Below are 17,616 nucleotides of genomic sequence, written 5' to 3' on the forward strand. Positions count from 1 at the left end.
TATATCTACAGTAAACCAGCGTGTTGCTGATATTTTTGTATATCTTATGCATTCGTTGGGCATTCGTCTGATACATTTTGTATTAGTAAGTGATGCACTATCAATAGGTTAGACATGCGTATCTGTATACGTTCACTTTTCCGATCCGATGAAAAGTTGGACGTATTTGGATTCTGGGCAAACATGGGCAAAGGAAGAACCCATAAAGTTTTGGAGCAGATCCGAATCACAGGGTGAATACATAAATAATTTTTCACTTTGTGTTTAGGGCATGGCCTTGGTCAGCGCTCTCCGAGTTCCCTTCTATTCTTCTTTCTTACATGTTGCGGAAAGGGTCGCAGTTTTTCCCTAAATCAAGAGGAGGGTTCAATGAAAGCATCAGATTCAGCTCATCAGCTTGATCTTCTCAACCAAATCTTGGAAAGACAGCAAATAATCCAGGTCAGACTCAACGGGCCACAGCTTTTCCTTTCGCTAAAGTCCCCCATGACATCAGAAGTGTATGTTTACACACTTGGTGTGCAAACTTCACATATTCACAGGTTTTTTCTTGTTTATTGCACTGCAGAGGAGGAAACATGTAAAAGATGCATTGATGGTGTGAGTATTATACATGGACTGTATGTGGATCTGTGGAGGAAGCACAAGCCATCCAAAAAAAAACACCTTTTAAAAAGAAAAACAGACTTACAGAATTGTATTTCAAAACAAGTAATGCCGAGACACATCATCTGTGTAAACATGCTTAGCTATCTATTAAACAATCACACGACACTTCCCTTGTCAGGTAATAAAAAAGTGTCCGATGATAACAAGAAACAGAGAATGATATGGAGAGAAGAAAAAGGAGCTATAACTTATTCAGATGGAGCTCATGTCTGAAGAGCAGGAAGAGGCCCGCATTAAGATCAGACAGACTTTCACACATGTTTTCATTTAACCCTTTACAAGATGTAAGGTTGTTGGAGAGGAATGGAGAGAGGTAGATCCACCCCTGCTACAAAGTTTTGTTTCTGGCACAGGGATTTCTGCTAAGTGGGCTTGAGAGAGTTTGGATATTATTTTGTTATCCATTATCAGTCTAAATAATGTTTGTCTTTGTATATTATTGTCAATAACCCGGGTATTGTGAAGAGTATATTACTGCAAGATAATTAACCCATTGCTGAAATCACCTTTAACACTGACATGAGCCTCCGCAAAAGGCTTTCACACTGTCAACTACAGTAAGCTGCAAAATAACATATAGATTTACTATTATTTACCAGAAAAGGCATAATGCACAGTAACAGTTCAACACACTTGTGTCATATAAACCAAATTGCACAGGCACACACATACTCAGGTGCGGTAAAAACAATAGACATAAGATTTTTTGTGAACAGTGTTGTCCATTAAATTAAATTAAATGTTTCTAGCAACAAAGCCTTAAAAAGACAATAAGAATCTATAAAATATAACAAATAACAGGGTTCAGCTGAAAGGGGCTTAATGTGCTGCACACAATCCTTCACAGCCGTGGCTTCTCACATCACTGACATTAGTGGAAAAAGAGGCTCTAGTGTGGGATGTGCTGGGCCATGCCTGAACACACAAAATGGGGTGCAGGCGGGTGGTTGAGGGGGAGGAAGGACCCAGCAGTAAAGGAAAAACAGAGGGGGGATGGCAGAATGTAAAGGAGAACAGGGAGGGGAGGAAAGTTTTACAAAGTATTTGTCAGAGTCAACTTCAGTCCTGAGCACACTCTGAGAGAGAGAGGGGATAAGGAGGGCGAGCCTCTCTGATCAGGTAGGAGTGTGTGTGTGTGTGTGTGTGTGTGTGTGTGTGTGTGTGTGTGTGTGTGTGTGTGTGTGTGTGTGTGTACATGCTCTGTGGTGTTTATATATTAAACCTTATAGGGGATAAAAAAAAACATGTGATGATAGAGTCATATATTTGTGTGAGATTTGTTTTCTTCTCCTGCAAATCAGAGGGTAGTTATTGATATTTTCCCTTAATTTTGGGGCAGTAGCAGTGAGAGCCATTAGCAAAGCTGGCCAGGCTTCCTTCCTCTCTGGATGCCCTGTGGTTTAAGACCCCTAAGAATGTACCTCTCTGCAGGAAGCTACATTTCCAAAACAAAGTCATTAAGCTGCACCGTACCTTTGTCTGTTCATTTAGCAGCGTTTTCTCTGACGGTGTGAAAGAAGTATTTATGTTTCTTATTATTTTTTTAAATAATTCTTCCTCCCAATCATTGTGAAAATAGTTAAAATAAAATAAAAACAGCAAAACAATTAAATACACATTTTAGACGGAGCTTCATGGTGACTAGTGCTATTTTTAGAACATGCTCTGCGGGCGCCTCACGTAGTCCCTGCGGGCGATCAAGCGGGCGACCAAGCGCCGCGTTGGCTACCCCTGCTCTACATTATATAAGAGAAGACTTTCCCTTAATGGATACAGAGAGTCAGCACAAGAACACATTTTTGCTGTATCTGTTTTATAATGTTTAGAAATATCAGTCAATGTAGCCCAAATTAAAAAAGCCTTTGTCGATTTGTGAATTAAATCATTTCTATTGTCATTCATCTGTATTGCCTTGCCTCTCTGTCTTTGTCTCTCTTAGATTACAGTGAAGATTTGTGTGACTGTGACCATGCGTGTGGTGATTGTCTTCCTCTTGTCTGCCCTGCTTCCACTCTGTTGCTGCCATGCACGGGACCCCTTCGCGTGGCTGTACGGCCCCCAGAGCCAAAGATTTGCCTCCCTGCAGGCAAACACCAACGGACAGGAGTGTCCAGATGTGTGCGACTGTCCCCCCACCTTCCCAGCCGCCATGTACTGTGATGGACGGGGCCTGACAGCCATGCCAAGCATCCCCTCCCGTGTGAAATACTTGTACCTCCAAAACAATGCAATCACAGCTGTGCCCGACTCAGCTCTCGTAAATGCAACCAATCTGGTGTGGCTGATGATGCACTACAACCAGCTGACATCTGACACCATTGGCAAGAAGGTAAACCTACATCTGGTCTCAGTCGGATCCAGCCACACATGGGCATGAAGGCGGGATGCTGGTCTAAATGGTTGTCACATGGCTGGCAGTTGGCTAACAAAGTGTAATTACAAAGGAAAACGTAATGCATTTATTGTTGCTTATGGGATTTAACAAAAGCTGGATTTGTATACATTGGGACATGTGGTTCTTAGTTTAAAGCCGAACTGAACTGAACTAAAATTGCATGTTGTTTTCTCTGCTACAGCATACATACATATGTGCTCAGTAAATGTCTTGCAGGCAAAAGGGAAAAATTCATATGTTTTGGTTTTATGATTGCTTTGTATTAATCCATCATGATACAGATAGATCTCTTCCTACTCTATGTTAATGGAGAACTTGGAGAACTTCCATACAGTAAATGACATTTTAGCATAAAGAAAGAAAAACAGTAACGTAAATGTTCTTTTATAAGCAGGCAGATTCTCTGGCTGTGCCTGAAATCACTCCCTATTAATGCACTACATTTACTGTATGCCATTTTATTTGAGAGTCCTAATGTGTAAATATATCCACGATATACTGCCTTAAAAAAATCATTGACCATTTCATGTGAACGACTTTTGTTTCCGACAACTCCACAATGCATTGCATCATAGTTATTAGATGCGATAATTACTCAGCGGCTGTAATTGATGACGCAAAATAATGATGATAACGATGCATTGCATTGTGGGATTGTTAGCAGAAAGTCACTTACATGCGATGGAGACATTACATACTGACTAACATTCAGACAGCAGCTGGACTAACGGCATTAGCTTCTTATCGAACCCACATGAACGCACGTCTTGTCCTTCACCATAGCTTGTTGAACGAGTGACCATACATACATTCACCAGAGAAAAAGTGCTCTGGTACGTAGAAAATGAGCTGCTCATCTGCAGCGCATTAAATAGCATGTAAAATACAAATTTCACTTTAAAGCTGGTTTGATCCTTACTTTTCTGTATCTCTGCTAAAAACACACTACTTGTAGCTAAAATGCAAGTTTGTTTGTGTCTAGTTCTCATGCCGGGGCTCAGCCTGCCAGCTGCTGTCAATCAAACACAGACACCAACATGCCATTCAGCTGGCTGAGAGGACAATTGAGTGTTTCAAAAAAAAGAAAATACTATTAACAATGAATGTATGCTGTTGAGGTAATGTGGACATTAGTGAGTTGTTTGTTCTCCACGTCATTTTGTAGGCATTTCAGCAGTTGGAGGGACTAGAGCGTTTATATCTACAACACAACAATTTGACAGGCTTTCCTTCAAACCTCCCCCGCACCCTGCAAGACCTGAGAATCAACAACAACAAGATTGAAAAGGTAATAGGTAATGTTTTGCATAGTTTGATAGTCGAGCAAGAGCCCCTCTCTGTTCTCTGACATTAGACTTTACAATTATTTCTACTGTTGCCTAGGTAACACCTGCAGACCTAGAGGGAATGGATAACCTCACTATCCTGTATCTCCATGACAACTCTGTCACAGACGTGGGCACATCACTGAAGGCACTCAAATCCCTCATGCTGTTGGACATCAGCGGCAACAAGTTGACAAAGGTAATTTGCAGCCCTCCCACAACTGTTTTCATTAAAGGGAACATATTATGCTTCTTTCAGGTGCATACTTCCTATTTTAAGGTCTCTAGTAGAACATGTTTACATGAAGTACGATGCACCTGTGCAAAGCTAGTTCTCAAGCCGTTGGTGGAGATACTCATGGGGGCGGTATATTCTAATGAGCCTGCATGTGACATAGGAAGGGGAGTCAAATCTGAATGGCTTGTTGAATCCCATGTTTTCTTATTTCACAGTTTGTGAGTTGGTAGGCGCTCCAGATACCCAAATGTACTGTATGTGCACAAGCACTGAAAAAGGGAGTTTTTCATCATTTGTCCCCTTTAACTGATGGACCCAGGTCCCAGATGCACTTCCTGAACAACTGCACCAGCTCTACCTGCAGTCCAACTCCATTGATTCTCTACCAGAGGACTTCCTGGGCGGTTTCACTCAGCTGCAGTACGTCAGGATAGCCCACAATCAGCTAACAGACAAGGGTATCCCTGCCAACACCTTTAATGTGACCGGGCTGGTGGAGCTGGACCTGAGCTACAATAAACTGGAGAGAATCCCCCCAGTGAGCACCACACTAGAACATCTGTATCTGCAGGCCAATCAGATCAAAGGTAAAGTGCATACATTCAAACATATATATTTATGTCTTTTTATGAGCTATTGGGTTCTATATAAACACAGTTTTGGTATGTGCTCTTCTCGCTGGTAAAATGCAATGCACACAGTCCTGATGAAGCAGATTGTCTTTAAACAAATCTCAATGTAAATGTAACATTTAAATAAATGTCTGTTAATTCACTATCTATCGCTGAATGAGGTAACACAATGGTGATTGAGCATATGGCAATCTTTATATATTTGCAGTACTATGAACTTCGAGTCTGTGGCAACATTTCCGAAAAAAATGCTGTTTTAAGTTTAAGTTAATGCAAACTGAACATTTCCTAAAACTAAACTTTCCATTTTCGCAGATTTATGATATGTGCAGCATAAAATGAGATCATGGTTGCTCACAGATTGTCGCCCAACTTATTGATTAAATCTTAGAATGTTAAGGACTGCCACTTTAAATACATTTTTGTGCTTTTAGTCATGAATATTTGATGTTATGGGAAAATACCTTTGCAGCAGCAGTTTCATTTCCAAACTGATGTCTTGGGTAAGTGCTGAGATGTTGGATATTTGGAGTATTTTGGAAAGACACAAATCCATTCTTCACCACCTCCCCATCTGTCCCTCTAGAGTTCACTCTGGGTAGTTTCTGCAGCATCGTGGATGTGACCAACTTCTCCAAGCTGCAGACGCTGAGACTGGATGGGAATGAGATCAGTCTCCAGGACATCCCGACAGATTCAGCCCTCTGCTTGCGCCTGGCCTCCAACATTAAGGTCTAAGTGTGTGTATGACACAATGTGTAGCACTTTGCTCACAAACACAGCTCACAGATTGCAGCATTCACTAAGGGTGTGACACATTATTTGTGTGATGTGCCAAAATCAAAGCTCAGCAGGGGCAATAATATAATTTTATATTGATAGCAGGTGGCAGCAGTTCTTACTGTAATAACCACTATTCACACCAGATAATTAAATTAAATGTTTCAAGTATGGTTTTATTTGAATAAATGAAATGAAATGAGCCATTCACCTCAAAATTAAATGTATAAGCCTACAATTACTGAGAGTAGGAGCCAAATATGGTGTTTCTTTTTTGCATATTGAAAATGATCTGACCCTGATTCTACTTATATGTTGCTGTGAGGATCAATGATCTTTGTAATCTCTTCCTACAAAACATGCCTTCCATTGTTTTGTCTGATAAGTAAAAATATTATGTATCATATATGATGTGACTTGTTTAATTTCAAATCGTTAACTGCCGTAGAAGCTTGACGATATCTTTATCACATCTCACTCTTACGACCATCTCCCAAAGTGACAGCTTATTGCAGTTGGGTACATTATTTGTTCTTTGTGATAAAAGGCTGTGACTGTGGCTAAAGAGGATCCTCCTGTTTCACAGTGAAATCCACTTTTCATAAAGACATGGACGGATTTCTATGTATGTGCAAAATGTCCGTACTGTACTGTAGTGAATCACACATACAAAGGGCTTTGGGCGTATTTTGGACTATTGGGTTACTGTATGCATTACATGGATTTGTCATCATACTGGCTGGAGTTTATGTTTATAAGCCTGTTGCAGAATAAATAATAATTGGGATTTTTAAAAAGATCACTGTACTTTGTGTCTTCTTTTTAGTACATCCACCAGATGAAGTGCACTGTATTGTACTGTCTTTGTGTGTATGTGTGTGATGTGGGTTTGATTCAGTGATTTTATGGACTAAGAAGAAACAGAAGAGCACTCTAATATAGTTTACTCAGGATAGAGTCGGCTTTTATTCATTCTGACCCGATACATCTGTCTGTTGAATTAAGGCTTATCTAGACACTCTCTGGATGTTAAGTAGACAGAGGCACTTGTTATGTCAAGTGAAGGAAATGAGACATTTTATGAGACCTTTATAATACATTTATACACATACAGTGTATATCTGCTCACTGATGGTGTCAGTGACTTCCTGATCCACATCCAAGTTGTTTGTGAGGTTGAACTATGTACTTTCTGTACTAGAGGTGCATGGAGAGGAAACCGGAAAGAGTCAAAACACTGTAACTCATGGTATGTTTGTCTATTAAATAAAACCAATAGATAACACAGAAGAACGCTCTTAAGAGGATGTTGGCACAAATAAGTTATTATAGGCGGTAATTCAGAGAACATAAAAAGCTTTTCAACAATGCTACAAAAGCAAATTGTGATATTTTGAATGAATTGCAAGCTATGACTCTGTGGTGACTGATATTAATGTTTCTAAAGGGTAAGAATATCTGTAGATTTAAATATATTTCAATACCACAAAGCAGATACCACCTTTATGAAATAATCTGAATTATCCTCACCATCCATTCTTTGTTCCCCACAATCATGTTATCTGTAAGATGACTTCTCTTGATTGTGAGAAGACTGCATGACAATGTGGGTTATCAGGTTGACCTGCGCAGCTGAGAGGAAGAGCTGTCCTGTGTGATAGTCAGAGGACACTGGATGTCTATATTTATATTTTTCTTCATCACTATTCTTTGTAATCTGAGGCCACACCAGCAGATACCGTCATTACAGCGAGTGTATATTATAGGTTTATGGATGTTAGGTTGTGGCCACACGTCACTGACCGAAAATGGCTCAGAAACCGAAAGAGTATCAAGCTGAGTCCATTACACACAGGAAGCATGAGCAGAGATATACCACACCCTGTCTGCGTAAGGGCCGAGAGGTCAGGGAGAACTGATGATACGATCCACTCCACTCAAAACTTACCTGCCAGTGTTTATCTGCCTTCAATACGATAGATTGATGTGAAAATGTTGGTGTTGAATACTTTAATGTGCTTGTATAAACTATCATTTCCAGAATTGATTCAGTTGTCATTTTAACAACTTTTACCTCGTTGTTTTGGTAAAGAACTCTGTTCTGGTTCACCGCTCTCACAGCATCTGTTTTGGCTATAGCAGGCCTCTGTTTTCAGAAAGAAACCTCCCCACTTTACATTACCTGCCCATCACCAAATGAGAGAGAGTCAAAGGAAGCGACTACCTTGTGAATACAGTGGAGCATTTAGCTGGTAAAAAGCCAGATATGTCCTTCAGGAGTTCAAAACAGAAGTAATAGGAGAATGGACTAGAAACAGGACTCTACTTGAATGCTAGTGTTGCACTGCAACTGCTTGATGTGTAAACTGTTTCGCTTGTTAGACAAGTCAACTTAAAAGGTGACGTCTGTGTTAAGACATAAATAGCTTATACCATATAAGAAAGTAATTAATTCAACACGCGTGACTGTTTTGAGATGTGTGCATGTGTCTGTTTATCTCTGTCTGTTACCACGAGTGTAAAAGGTGTTGTAATAACAATAAAGTTTCACATTCTCAGGTTGTGATTATTGGTGACACGGGTGTACGTATGCTAACAGCACCGTGATTATGTGTTGTTGTCACTGACCAAAATGAGATCTATCATGAGTCACAGCCGTGGCTTTAGGGAGTAGTTGTTAAGATGTGGTTACTGGTAGAGTCCCTCACCTGAGTCACACACACGCCACACATAGGTGTGGACACTGAGCGTCATTCACAGCTCCACTGTTTTGTCTATTAATCGATACAGAGGATATGACGTGTTTATCACTCCTACACAATCTGAAGACAAGAGTCATACACAGTGTAGATCTTTTTTGCAGAATGATATAGAATGCATTGTAGGAAATATTAGAGTCAGAAATATAAACATAATACAGAAAGCAACTCTCACCAGCTCTACGTCAGATTGAGTGGGAGTAGGTGAGCCACTATTGTCATGAAGAGTGAACTTCCTTCACTAGTGTGCATTAAATCATGATTCCAGCTTAAAAGGATTAATTGCACCATCCAGCCAGGTCAGCAGTGTTCTGTGGGGGGGGGGGGATACGGGCAGGTGATTGGTTGGAAAACATCACTCCCCTGTCTGTCAGAGGGGGGAGGGGACTTTAAAACAGACCTACCTAAGTGATTTGAATTTCTTATACAGGCCATTAGCAGGCAGGTGACAGGAGGACATGAGGGAATACAGCTGGAGCAGTTTCAAGAATTTCATTTCCAGAAATCCTGCTGTTGTCGACCAGGTAGGGTTAGGGTCAGACCTGTTTGACCTTTCCCAATGTCAATCTACTTTAGAAAAATACCCTGTTTTCTGTTTGAAAACTCAACTCAACTAAACTATTGTAGAAAATGTTTGTTTATTATAACGTGCTGCAACAGAAGGTGAAACAAGATCTCATTTAATTATATCATGGCTTCATTTAAGTGGCCACAAAAGTGAAATTGTCTTGGATGATGATTAAGCCGAGCTGAACTGATGGTTTGTGTGCTGAAACCACCACAATCCAGTCTTGACATGAGTTGCAGAGTTGAAATATCATTTTTACCTGCTAGTGAAAACAGACTGTTTAATTTTTGTATACGTTATGTACTGTATTCGTGGAAGCAGTGAGGTTTAGTCAAGGTTTAGTTAAGATGTTGTTGGTACCACATTAAAAAATCTCTGAGACATTTTATAACTTTTACCACTTTTGAAACTTCTCAATCAGCAGGATCCACATGTGGATAATGGGGATGAGAATACTGAGCGTGGGAACTGGGCCAGCAAGAGGGAGTACATCCTCTCTACCATCGGCTACGCTGTTGGACTTGGAAATATCTGGAGATTTCCATATTTGGCCTACAAGAATGGAGGTGGTAAGTTCTTGGTGTGTAGGGCATTAGTTGGAACCCCTGTTTGATAGCACCACTGTTGATATTGTATTCAATCCCTTACTTTGAGCAGGTGCCTTTCTTATCCCCTACTTTGTGATGTTGGTGGTGGCTGGAATTCCTCTGTTCTTCCTGGAAAGCGCCTTTGGACAGTTTTGCAGCCAAGGTCCAATCAACATATGGAGATCAGTGCCAATCCTGCAGGGTAAGTCGGGTGCATCTGAAGGTAAAGATGTCAAACATGAGGGATTTAATGAGGCTGTTTGTTAATGGTCAACTCTAGGAACAAAAATCTGTCTTTGTTATCACTCCTGACTTCAGAGGAGCTTTTGGTTGTTTGGTTTTAAGGCTTTGACCGTTTAAGGCAAATGCATAATCATTTAAACTGAAGGTAAGAACTGAATTGCAGCGTTATAGCAAGACAATTGACTGGTCAGGTGTCCATATGAACATTGAAACAGGTGTTCCGTGTTGTAATTGTTTTTCCTGGTCATAATGGACATTATAAATAAATAAAAATTACAACAAGAAAAAACTGTTTCAGTGTTCATATTGCTTTAAGACACACTTTTGTGAACACAATTGTTAACCTATTATTTAAGTTTAATTTAAGTTATGTAAATTAAATTTGTTGTGTAATCAAAATGTGCATATCAACTTGAAGTACAAATGAAAATCATATTGGAGGAGATGTTATTAAGTGACAATTTATGATACAATATTAATGGCACAAAAAGCCATGATGACATTAAAGGGCAACTTTGTTGAATTAAAGCTGTTGCAGAAAGTCTATTCCTCAAAGTTTCCAGCTTTGATTCTTTGGATTTCTCTTGAGAATTCAAAAGAAATTATGAGCAAATACTACTCTTTGATTACATGTTGTGTATGTGTAAATTCTAAAACACATTCATAAATTCTTTCATTTTTCCCCATGAAAGAGTCAGATAATTGGTTGAAATGTAGTTTTCTGATTTAAATGTTAATGTTTTTGTTATGTTACATTAAATTATCAAATATCAAAGTGTTTTTTCAAATTTCTAAGTGGAGTTTCTGAAAGGTGAAAACTGTTAAGTATGCACTCAGAATTGTACAAAACAAGAAATAACATAAACTGCACATTACTGCGTCACGAATACAAGTGTAATCTGGTTTTGTGGAAAGTCAGTTTAAATTGTATCCACAGAACAGTTGGGTTTGATTAGAGATAATATGATCGCTGCTTAAGAACCAGAGGTTTTCTACAGCTCTCAGATGAAGAGGAATTACAAGTCTTACTGGCGGAAGACACTAAGAGCTGTGAGCTGACAGCTGTCTGTGATGCTGCCTGCCAGAAACTGAGGGACAGTGAGTGACCGTGAGAGTCGCCTGCACCTTCTTATGGTTTTTGGTTATTTGTTAGTTTTGCTTTGTTTCCTGTTGGGATTGTTCCAACAAACGTTTTACTTGTATGACTGCAATGTAATTAATGTTAACTTTTCAACGTTTAAATGTTTTTGTAATATGTACAGTGTTACCTTATGCCAATAAAGCCATTTGAATTTAAATGAATTGAATTGAATATAACCTCTCTTTCTCTTGCTCTCCAGGTGTTGGCATTGCCATGGTTATGGTGACTCTAATAGTATCAGTTTACTATAACGTCATCATCGCCTACAGCCTGTACTACATGTTCGCCTCCTTCCAGTCTCCTCTGCCGTGGTCCAGCTGTCTCAGTCTGGCTGACAGTAACTGCAGCAACACATCTATAGGTGGTTTTTTCATTTCACATTATTTTAAAGAGTTGTGGATCAAATCTGCTGTTTGGTGGAAACTGATGTGTCATTCCCCTGACAGTAAGAACAATGACAATATGACATAATCTGATATAAATGAAAGATTGAAAAGCATGCTAAAAAACACAACTGCGGTTTTTATCTCGTGCTCTCTACGCTTCAGGTCCAAGATAAATTATCCAATCAATGTAATGCTTGTAAATACTTTACATATATATTTTGTTTACTTTTCTAGTGCACTGCAATGTAAGTGGTGTTGTATTGTCCAACTGGACTCAGGAAAACAGCACTTGTCCTTCATCCGATACGAGCCCGAGTGAGCAGTACTGGGAGTAAGAATCACACACTCGTGCAAACAAGCGCAAATACACACACTTGTCATACTACTGTGGCTGTACAGTCAGATGTCTCTCTTCCTCAGCCGTGTGGCTCTGCAGAGATCCATCAGTATGGATGAAACAGGACCAGTAGTTTGGCACTTGGCCCTTTGTCTGCTGCTGAGCTCCACGATTGTTGCTGCAGCGCTCATCAGAGGCATCAAGTCATCAGGCAAAGTAAGACAACATCCACCTCATAGCAAGTCCTTGTTTACAGTCCAACATCAGGGCCAACGCAAATATCAAACTGCCAAATGGCCTGTCCTGTGTTTTTATCTGAAGAGTTTCCTGCAATACAAAGCAAGCAAACCTCTCACTCAGCTACGTCTATGTCCAAAAAAGACCTGAATAATTGTTTTTCCAATGTATTCATCTGTATTTTCTATGTCAAAGGAATACTTCCACATTTTGGGATATATGCATATTAGTTTTCTTTCTGAGAGTTAGATATTAAGATTGATACCACTGTCATGTTTGTACGGAAACGAGACTAAAGCCAGGCTAGCAACAGGGCTTTGAGCTAAGTGCTAACATATTCACAATGCTAACGTGCAGATGTTTAGCAGGTATATTGTTTGCCATGTATAGCCTACTATTCTATTTTAGTGTGTTAGCATGCTAACATATGCTAATCAGCACTCAACACAAAATACAACTAAGGTGGATGGGAATGTCTTAAACCAACAATTATTGGACAAACAGAAATGTTGACCTGCTGTTGGCACCAGAGGAAATAATACATGTTAATGAAGCTGCTTATGGACGGATTTTGTTAACTTTTAATAGATCCCGGCTAGCTGTTTCCCCCTTTTTACACATTTACATTTGTAAGACCTGATAGGTTTTACAATTTATGCTTGAAACTCCCAACAACAATGCAGGAAAATATAAATGAATTAATCACTTTCCCCACAATTTTAACTCTGGGCTTTTTTCTCTCCAGGTTGTGTATTTCACAGCTACATTTCCTTACGTGGTGATTCTGATCCTGCTGATCAGAGGAGTGACACTAGAGGGAGCCATAGATGGGATAGAGTTCTACATCGGTTCACAATCTAATTTGACTAAACTCACAGAAGTAGAGGTAGAGACCCAACTTTGATTGTTTTCACTGTCTTACAGCAATCTAAGTCTCTTGAGTTAATGCATAACTATGTGTTTTTAGGTTTGGAAAGATGCAGCAACTCAGACCTTCTACTCTCTCTCGATTGGCTGGGGCGGAGTCATGACTCTTGCTTCCTATAACAACTTCCACAACAATATGTTCAAGGATGCGTTTGTTGTAACACTCACTAATGCTGGTGGGAACACGGCTATGGTGATATTATTCTTTAAATAAATGGTTATAAATAATCTATATATTAATCTATGTTGCTCTTTTCATCTTTTCCTAGGTACCAGTGTGCTTGCGGGCTTTGCCATATTTTCAATCTTGGGTCACATGGCTCACATCTACAAAATCCCTATTGGAGAAGTGGTGAAAGAGGGTCAGATAGACACACCATGTGGACGCCAATTTATAAAAGAATGTGGAAGACTTTTGTGTGGCCTCTGATGTTTCGTTTCTCTGTCTTTGTGCAGGATTTGGCCTGGCATTCATTGTATATCCAGATGCTCTGTCTAAGCTCCCTATTTCGCCTCTATGGTCTGTTTTATTCTTCTTCATGCTTTTGACTGTCGGTCTGGACTCTCAGTTTGCAGGAATAGGTGAAATCTTCAGTTGTCATTTAAACTTGCATGACATTAAGACCATTGCTCCTGCGATAGACTGATGTATCCTGAAATCTCTCGTTTTGTCAACAGAGGTGATCACCACCTGCCTGCTTGATGCCTTCCCTAAAATCTTCAAATCCAAACGAGTTTTATTGACTTTAATCATATCTTCCATCCTCTACCTGCTGGGCCTACCATGTGTCACAAGAGTAGGTCTGCCTTTGTGTAACTTTATGTTACTGTTGTCTGACAAAGGCTTTGTTAACCTACTAAAATTGTGCGTGTGTGTGTGCGTGTGTGTGTGCGTGTGTGTGTGTGTGTGTGTGTGTGTGTGTGTGTGTGTGTGTGTGTGTGTGTGTTTGAGATAGGCAGGAATATACTGGGTGTCCCTAATCGACCATTTTGTTGCCAGCTGGGTGCTGCTATTTTTGGCTCTCTTGGAGATCATTGGTGTCTGCTACATATATGGTAAATATGACAATTGGAGATATGTGCAATTAAAGGCGACAGAGACTCCAGCTGTGTACATGTATGTATTTTTCTCATGCATTACAGGGGGGAACCGTTTCATTAAAGACATTGAGATGATGATTGGAAAAAAGAGTTTCATTTTCTGGCTGTGGTGGAGAGCATGTTGGTTCTTCATCAGCCCGTGCGTCATAGTGGTGAGTACAACATCACACAATGCCCCTAATGCTTTAATCTACATTCATATGTTGATGAGTGCTATCAAATCAAGAGTTAGGAATGAGTATTGCCTCAAAAGTTAAATAAAGAAATAGAAAAAGGTTGTATTATTTCTGTCAGCAGCCATGGACCTCTGTGTTTGTATGTATACGTTGAAGAAATAAAACTGATCCTTGTCTAAATTGGTTCTGTAAATACTGATTTAACCTTGTGTTTGAGTAATACAATAGGCTGCCTTTGTTGTCTAGGTGATCCTGATCTGGTCTCTGATGAAGTTTAAGCCACCCTCTTATGGAGAAGCCCAGTTCCCCGTGTGGGGTTTGGCTCTGGGCTGGTGCATGATTGTATTTATCCTCCTCTGGGTCCCTGTTATTGCGATGTATAAGCTGATGAGAGCAGAGGGAAGCCCCTGGAAGGTGTGTATATGTGGTAGCTGAACAAGTATGGAGGTTCAAAACACTAATGTTGTATTTTTCTTCATTTTCCGAAGCATTGCATTTGACACTGCTTGAGATTTGTTTCCATGAATTCAAAGATGTGAAAAAGAAATAATGTTAATCCCTTTACCTCCTTTCACAGCGTCTAAAGTCATTGTGTTCTCCAGCTGAAGAATGGCATCCCTACCTGGACATCCACCGAGGAGAACGCTACTCAGAAGAACGCTGCCGCCTCCGGATGAGCCATAAAACCAAACCAGAAGTAAATGTGAATGTAATCTCGAGTTCATGGCTCTGATGTGTGTTTTTGTGTGTAGTTTTCTTGTTTGCAGCAGGGTAATCTGTGAACACTTTATACTGAAAGTTAAAGTTACAGGGATTTATGACCTCCAGTAGGCAGACAGTGACTCAAATACAAAGCATCCTGCTGGGGAAGGCAGCATGCAACAAGCTTGTGTGAGGTCATGTGTTTCTCACCTCTGATATCCTACAATAAACAACTTCTTTCTCCATCTCTGATTTCAAGCTGCTTTACTGTCAATGCTTATGTAGCTCCCTCCAGTAATGAACACGAGGCCGAGGTCTTGTTTTAAAATACGGGGTTTATTCTCATCCATTAACATCCTATCCAACCCGTGAGAACTGGGTTAAAACAGAAAACATAGAAGTGAACAGTAATAAATATGTATGCATATGAAATAGATATCAATGCCGCTAAATCACACAAACGGCACACATCTAACACTTAGCACATAGCACAAGCTAACACATACAATCATGTAGCACGTGACATGTAGCATTCATATACACACATAACATTCAACTCCAACGCAGTTGCCCAAACATTATACAAACATACCTCGTAGGCTGCTTGTCATTTAGAGGGGCTGATGTCTTAAAGGTAGGAACCAAAATTAAAGTGCAACCCGAATACTTAAACAGGGAAAATGTGAAGACAGTTACAGCTTATAGATCAGATTTAGCCAAATGCGTTAAAGCTGATCTGACATGGACTTCAGGGATAGGGTCTTGTATTTGGCCTACAACTTAACCATGTGAAGTTCTGTCCTGAAATCTTTAAGCTCATCTGAGTTTATTTGTTCCAAACCAGTTGATGAAAACATGCTTAATTCGCAAATTCTGTTTTTATGACATTTCAAAAGTTTGATAAAAATGAGCTTGACAGCTTGGGAAGTGTTATAGAAGTGCTAATATTTCGTTCAACATGTTTATATCTCTGAGAGAAGACTCATATGTGGTCTACTACTTCAGTCCAATGCATCAACCACTGCAGCATCAATATTATACAGGGCTGCAAAGGAGCACTTCTAGCTGTAACACCAGATAAACTGTTGATTTTCAGAATGTGTGTGTGTGAGAGAGAGAGGGAGTGACAGACATCCAGTATTTTCTGATGTGACAGCTCATATTTACAAAATAACTTCTTAGTATGTGTGAACAGTGATGGATGACAGCTCCTCCTGGTGACCAAAAAAGTGTGCGTGTGTGTGTGTGTGTGTGTGTGTGTGTGTGTGTGTGTGTGTGTGTGTGTGTGTGTGTGCGTGTGTGTGAGTGTGCATTTTTGACTGTGACCATAATAAGATCTGAGTTATTGTAATAAGCTCTTAATAAATGGCCTGTGCTGGAGCTTTACTGTGTGTGTGTCACTGGTTATGTCTTGTCATGCGTGTGATCACATCATTACTCTCTTATTATTTTATGCTTTCAGTAATTATGCCGCTGTCTGATGTCACTAAACAAACTGAACAGCTGTCTTTACTTTTAACCAGGCAGATTTACAGCTTATCAAGTTACTGCAGTGATAATTAGAGAGAAGATACAATCATACTTAAAACTTGAATGTCTGGCTGACATTGTTTTTGACACGACACGTTTTCACAGTGTAGACTGGTTCACCTCCAAGGGAAAACAGCGATCCAGTTTGGTTGGTTTTGGTTACTTGAGACAGCATTTTGTTTTCTTCTTCTTCTGCAAAACATCAGAAGCAGATGAAATGAAATGTGGAAATATGGCTCGAACATATGCAAGGATCCTGGTATTCTTACTGATCCGGTAGGACTGCAGACAACTGAATATATAACAAGCCTAACTGCAGCCTACTCACACACAGCTGTGCATTTTAGAATGTAGAAAGTGAACATTATCTATCACTTTGTTGTAAAAATAGACATTCATCACTTGTTGACAGAACTGAGAGCTTAATATTTTTTCCATCGTACAACAGATACATTTGCAACAAACATAGCAAAACTGATGAAGGTGAAACTAAACTAACATACATAAGTTTTCTGGACTATTACTTATAGCCCATATAGCATTACCATTTTAATTGATTTTTATTTTAAGATGGAGCCACAGGGTAATAAAGTAAGCTGAAGATATTGAGGCAGTATTCATGTTGACAAAAAATAGCAATCAAGGAAAAGATTTTATCCAAAGTAGTCGTGCGGGCGCATGTTTTAATTTGAATATGCACTCATTCTAACTTCCATTGTTTCCTTTATTTTATTTATTTATTTATTTATAACCTTTATTTTATTAGATATGTCTCATTGAGATTAAAAATCTCTTTTTCAAGAGAGTCCTGACCAAGATAGGCAGCAAGCACAGTTACAGACAAATCAAAACAGTCACAATCATAACATTAATCAAAGCATTT

At 39.6% G+C, this 17,616-nt stretch overlaps 2 protein-coding genes across 2 annotated transcripts; both read left to right on the plus strand.

Annotated features, from left to right (window-relative positions):
- The first annotated feature begins 1,721 nt into the window (after window positions 1-1,721).
- On the plus strand, window positions 1,722-6,254 carry fmoda (fibromodulin a). The gene is made up of 6 exons (XM_029432210.1): window positions 1,722-1,788; window positions 2,609-2,998; window positions 4,230-4,352; window positions 4,448-4,588; window positions 4,947-5,214; window positions 5,846-6,254. Exons 2-6 carry the CDS (start codon window positions 2,639-2,641, stop codon window positions 5,995-5,997), a joined length of 1,044 nt encoding a protein of 347 aa, XP_029288070.1. The 5' UTR covers window positions 1,722-1,788; window positions 2,609-2,638; the 3' UTR covers window positions 5,998-6,254.
- Window positions 6,255-9,256: 3,002 nt separating this feature from the next.
- slc6a14 (solute carrier family 6 member 14) lies at window positions 9,257-15,397 on the plus strand. The gene is made up of 15 exons (XM_029432079.1): window positions 9,257-9,322; window positions 9,791-9,935; window positions 10,024-10,155; window positions 11,537-11,698; window positions 11,958-12,054; window positions 12,144-12,276; window positions 13,043-13,183; window positions 13,265-13,400; window positions 13,494-13,586; window positions 13,681-13,806; window positions 13,903-14,021; window positions 14,181-14,280; window positions 14,368-14,477; window positions 14,748-14,915; window positions 15,079-15,397. The coding sequence occupies exons 1-15, from the start codon at window positions 9,257-9,259 to the stop codon at window positions 15,232-15,234; spliced, it is 1,884 nt and encodes a 627-aa protein (XP_029287939.1). The 3' UTR covers window positions 15,235-15,397.
- The last annotated feature ends 2,219 nt before the right edge of the window (window positions 15,398-17,616 follow it).

This window comes from Cottoperca gobio, chromosome 5 (assembly GCF_900634415.1).
Source record: "Cottoperca gobio chromosome 5, fCotGob3.1, whole genome shotgun sequence".
Classification (NCBI taxonomy): Eukaryota; Metazoa; Chordata; class Actinopteri; order Perciformes; family Bovichtidae; genus Cottoperca; species Cottoperca gobio.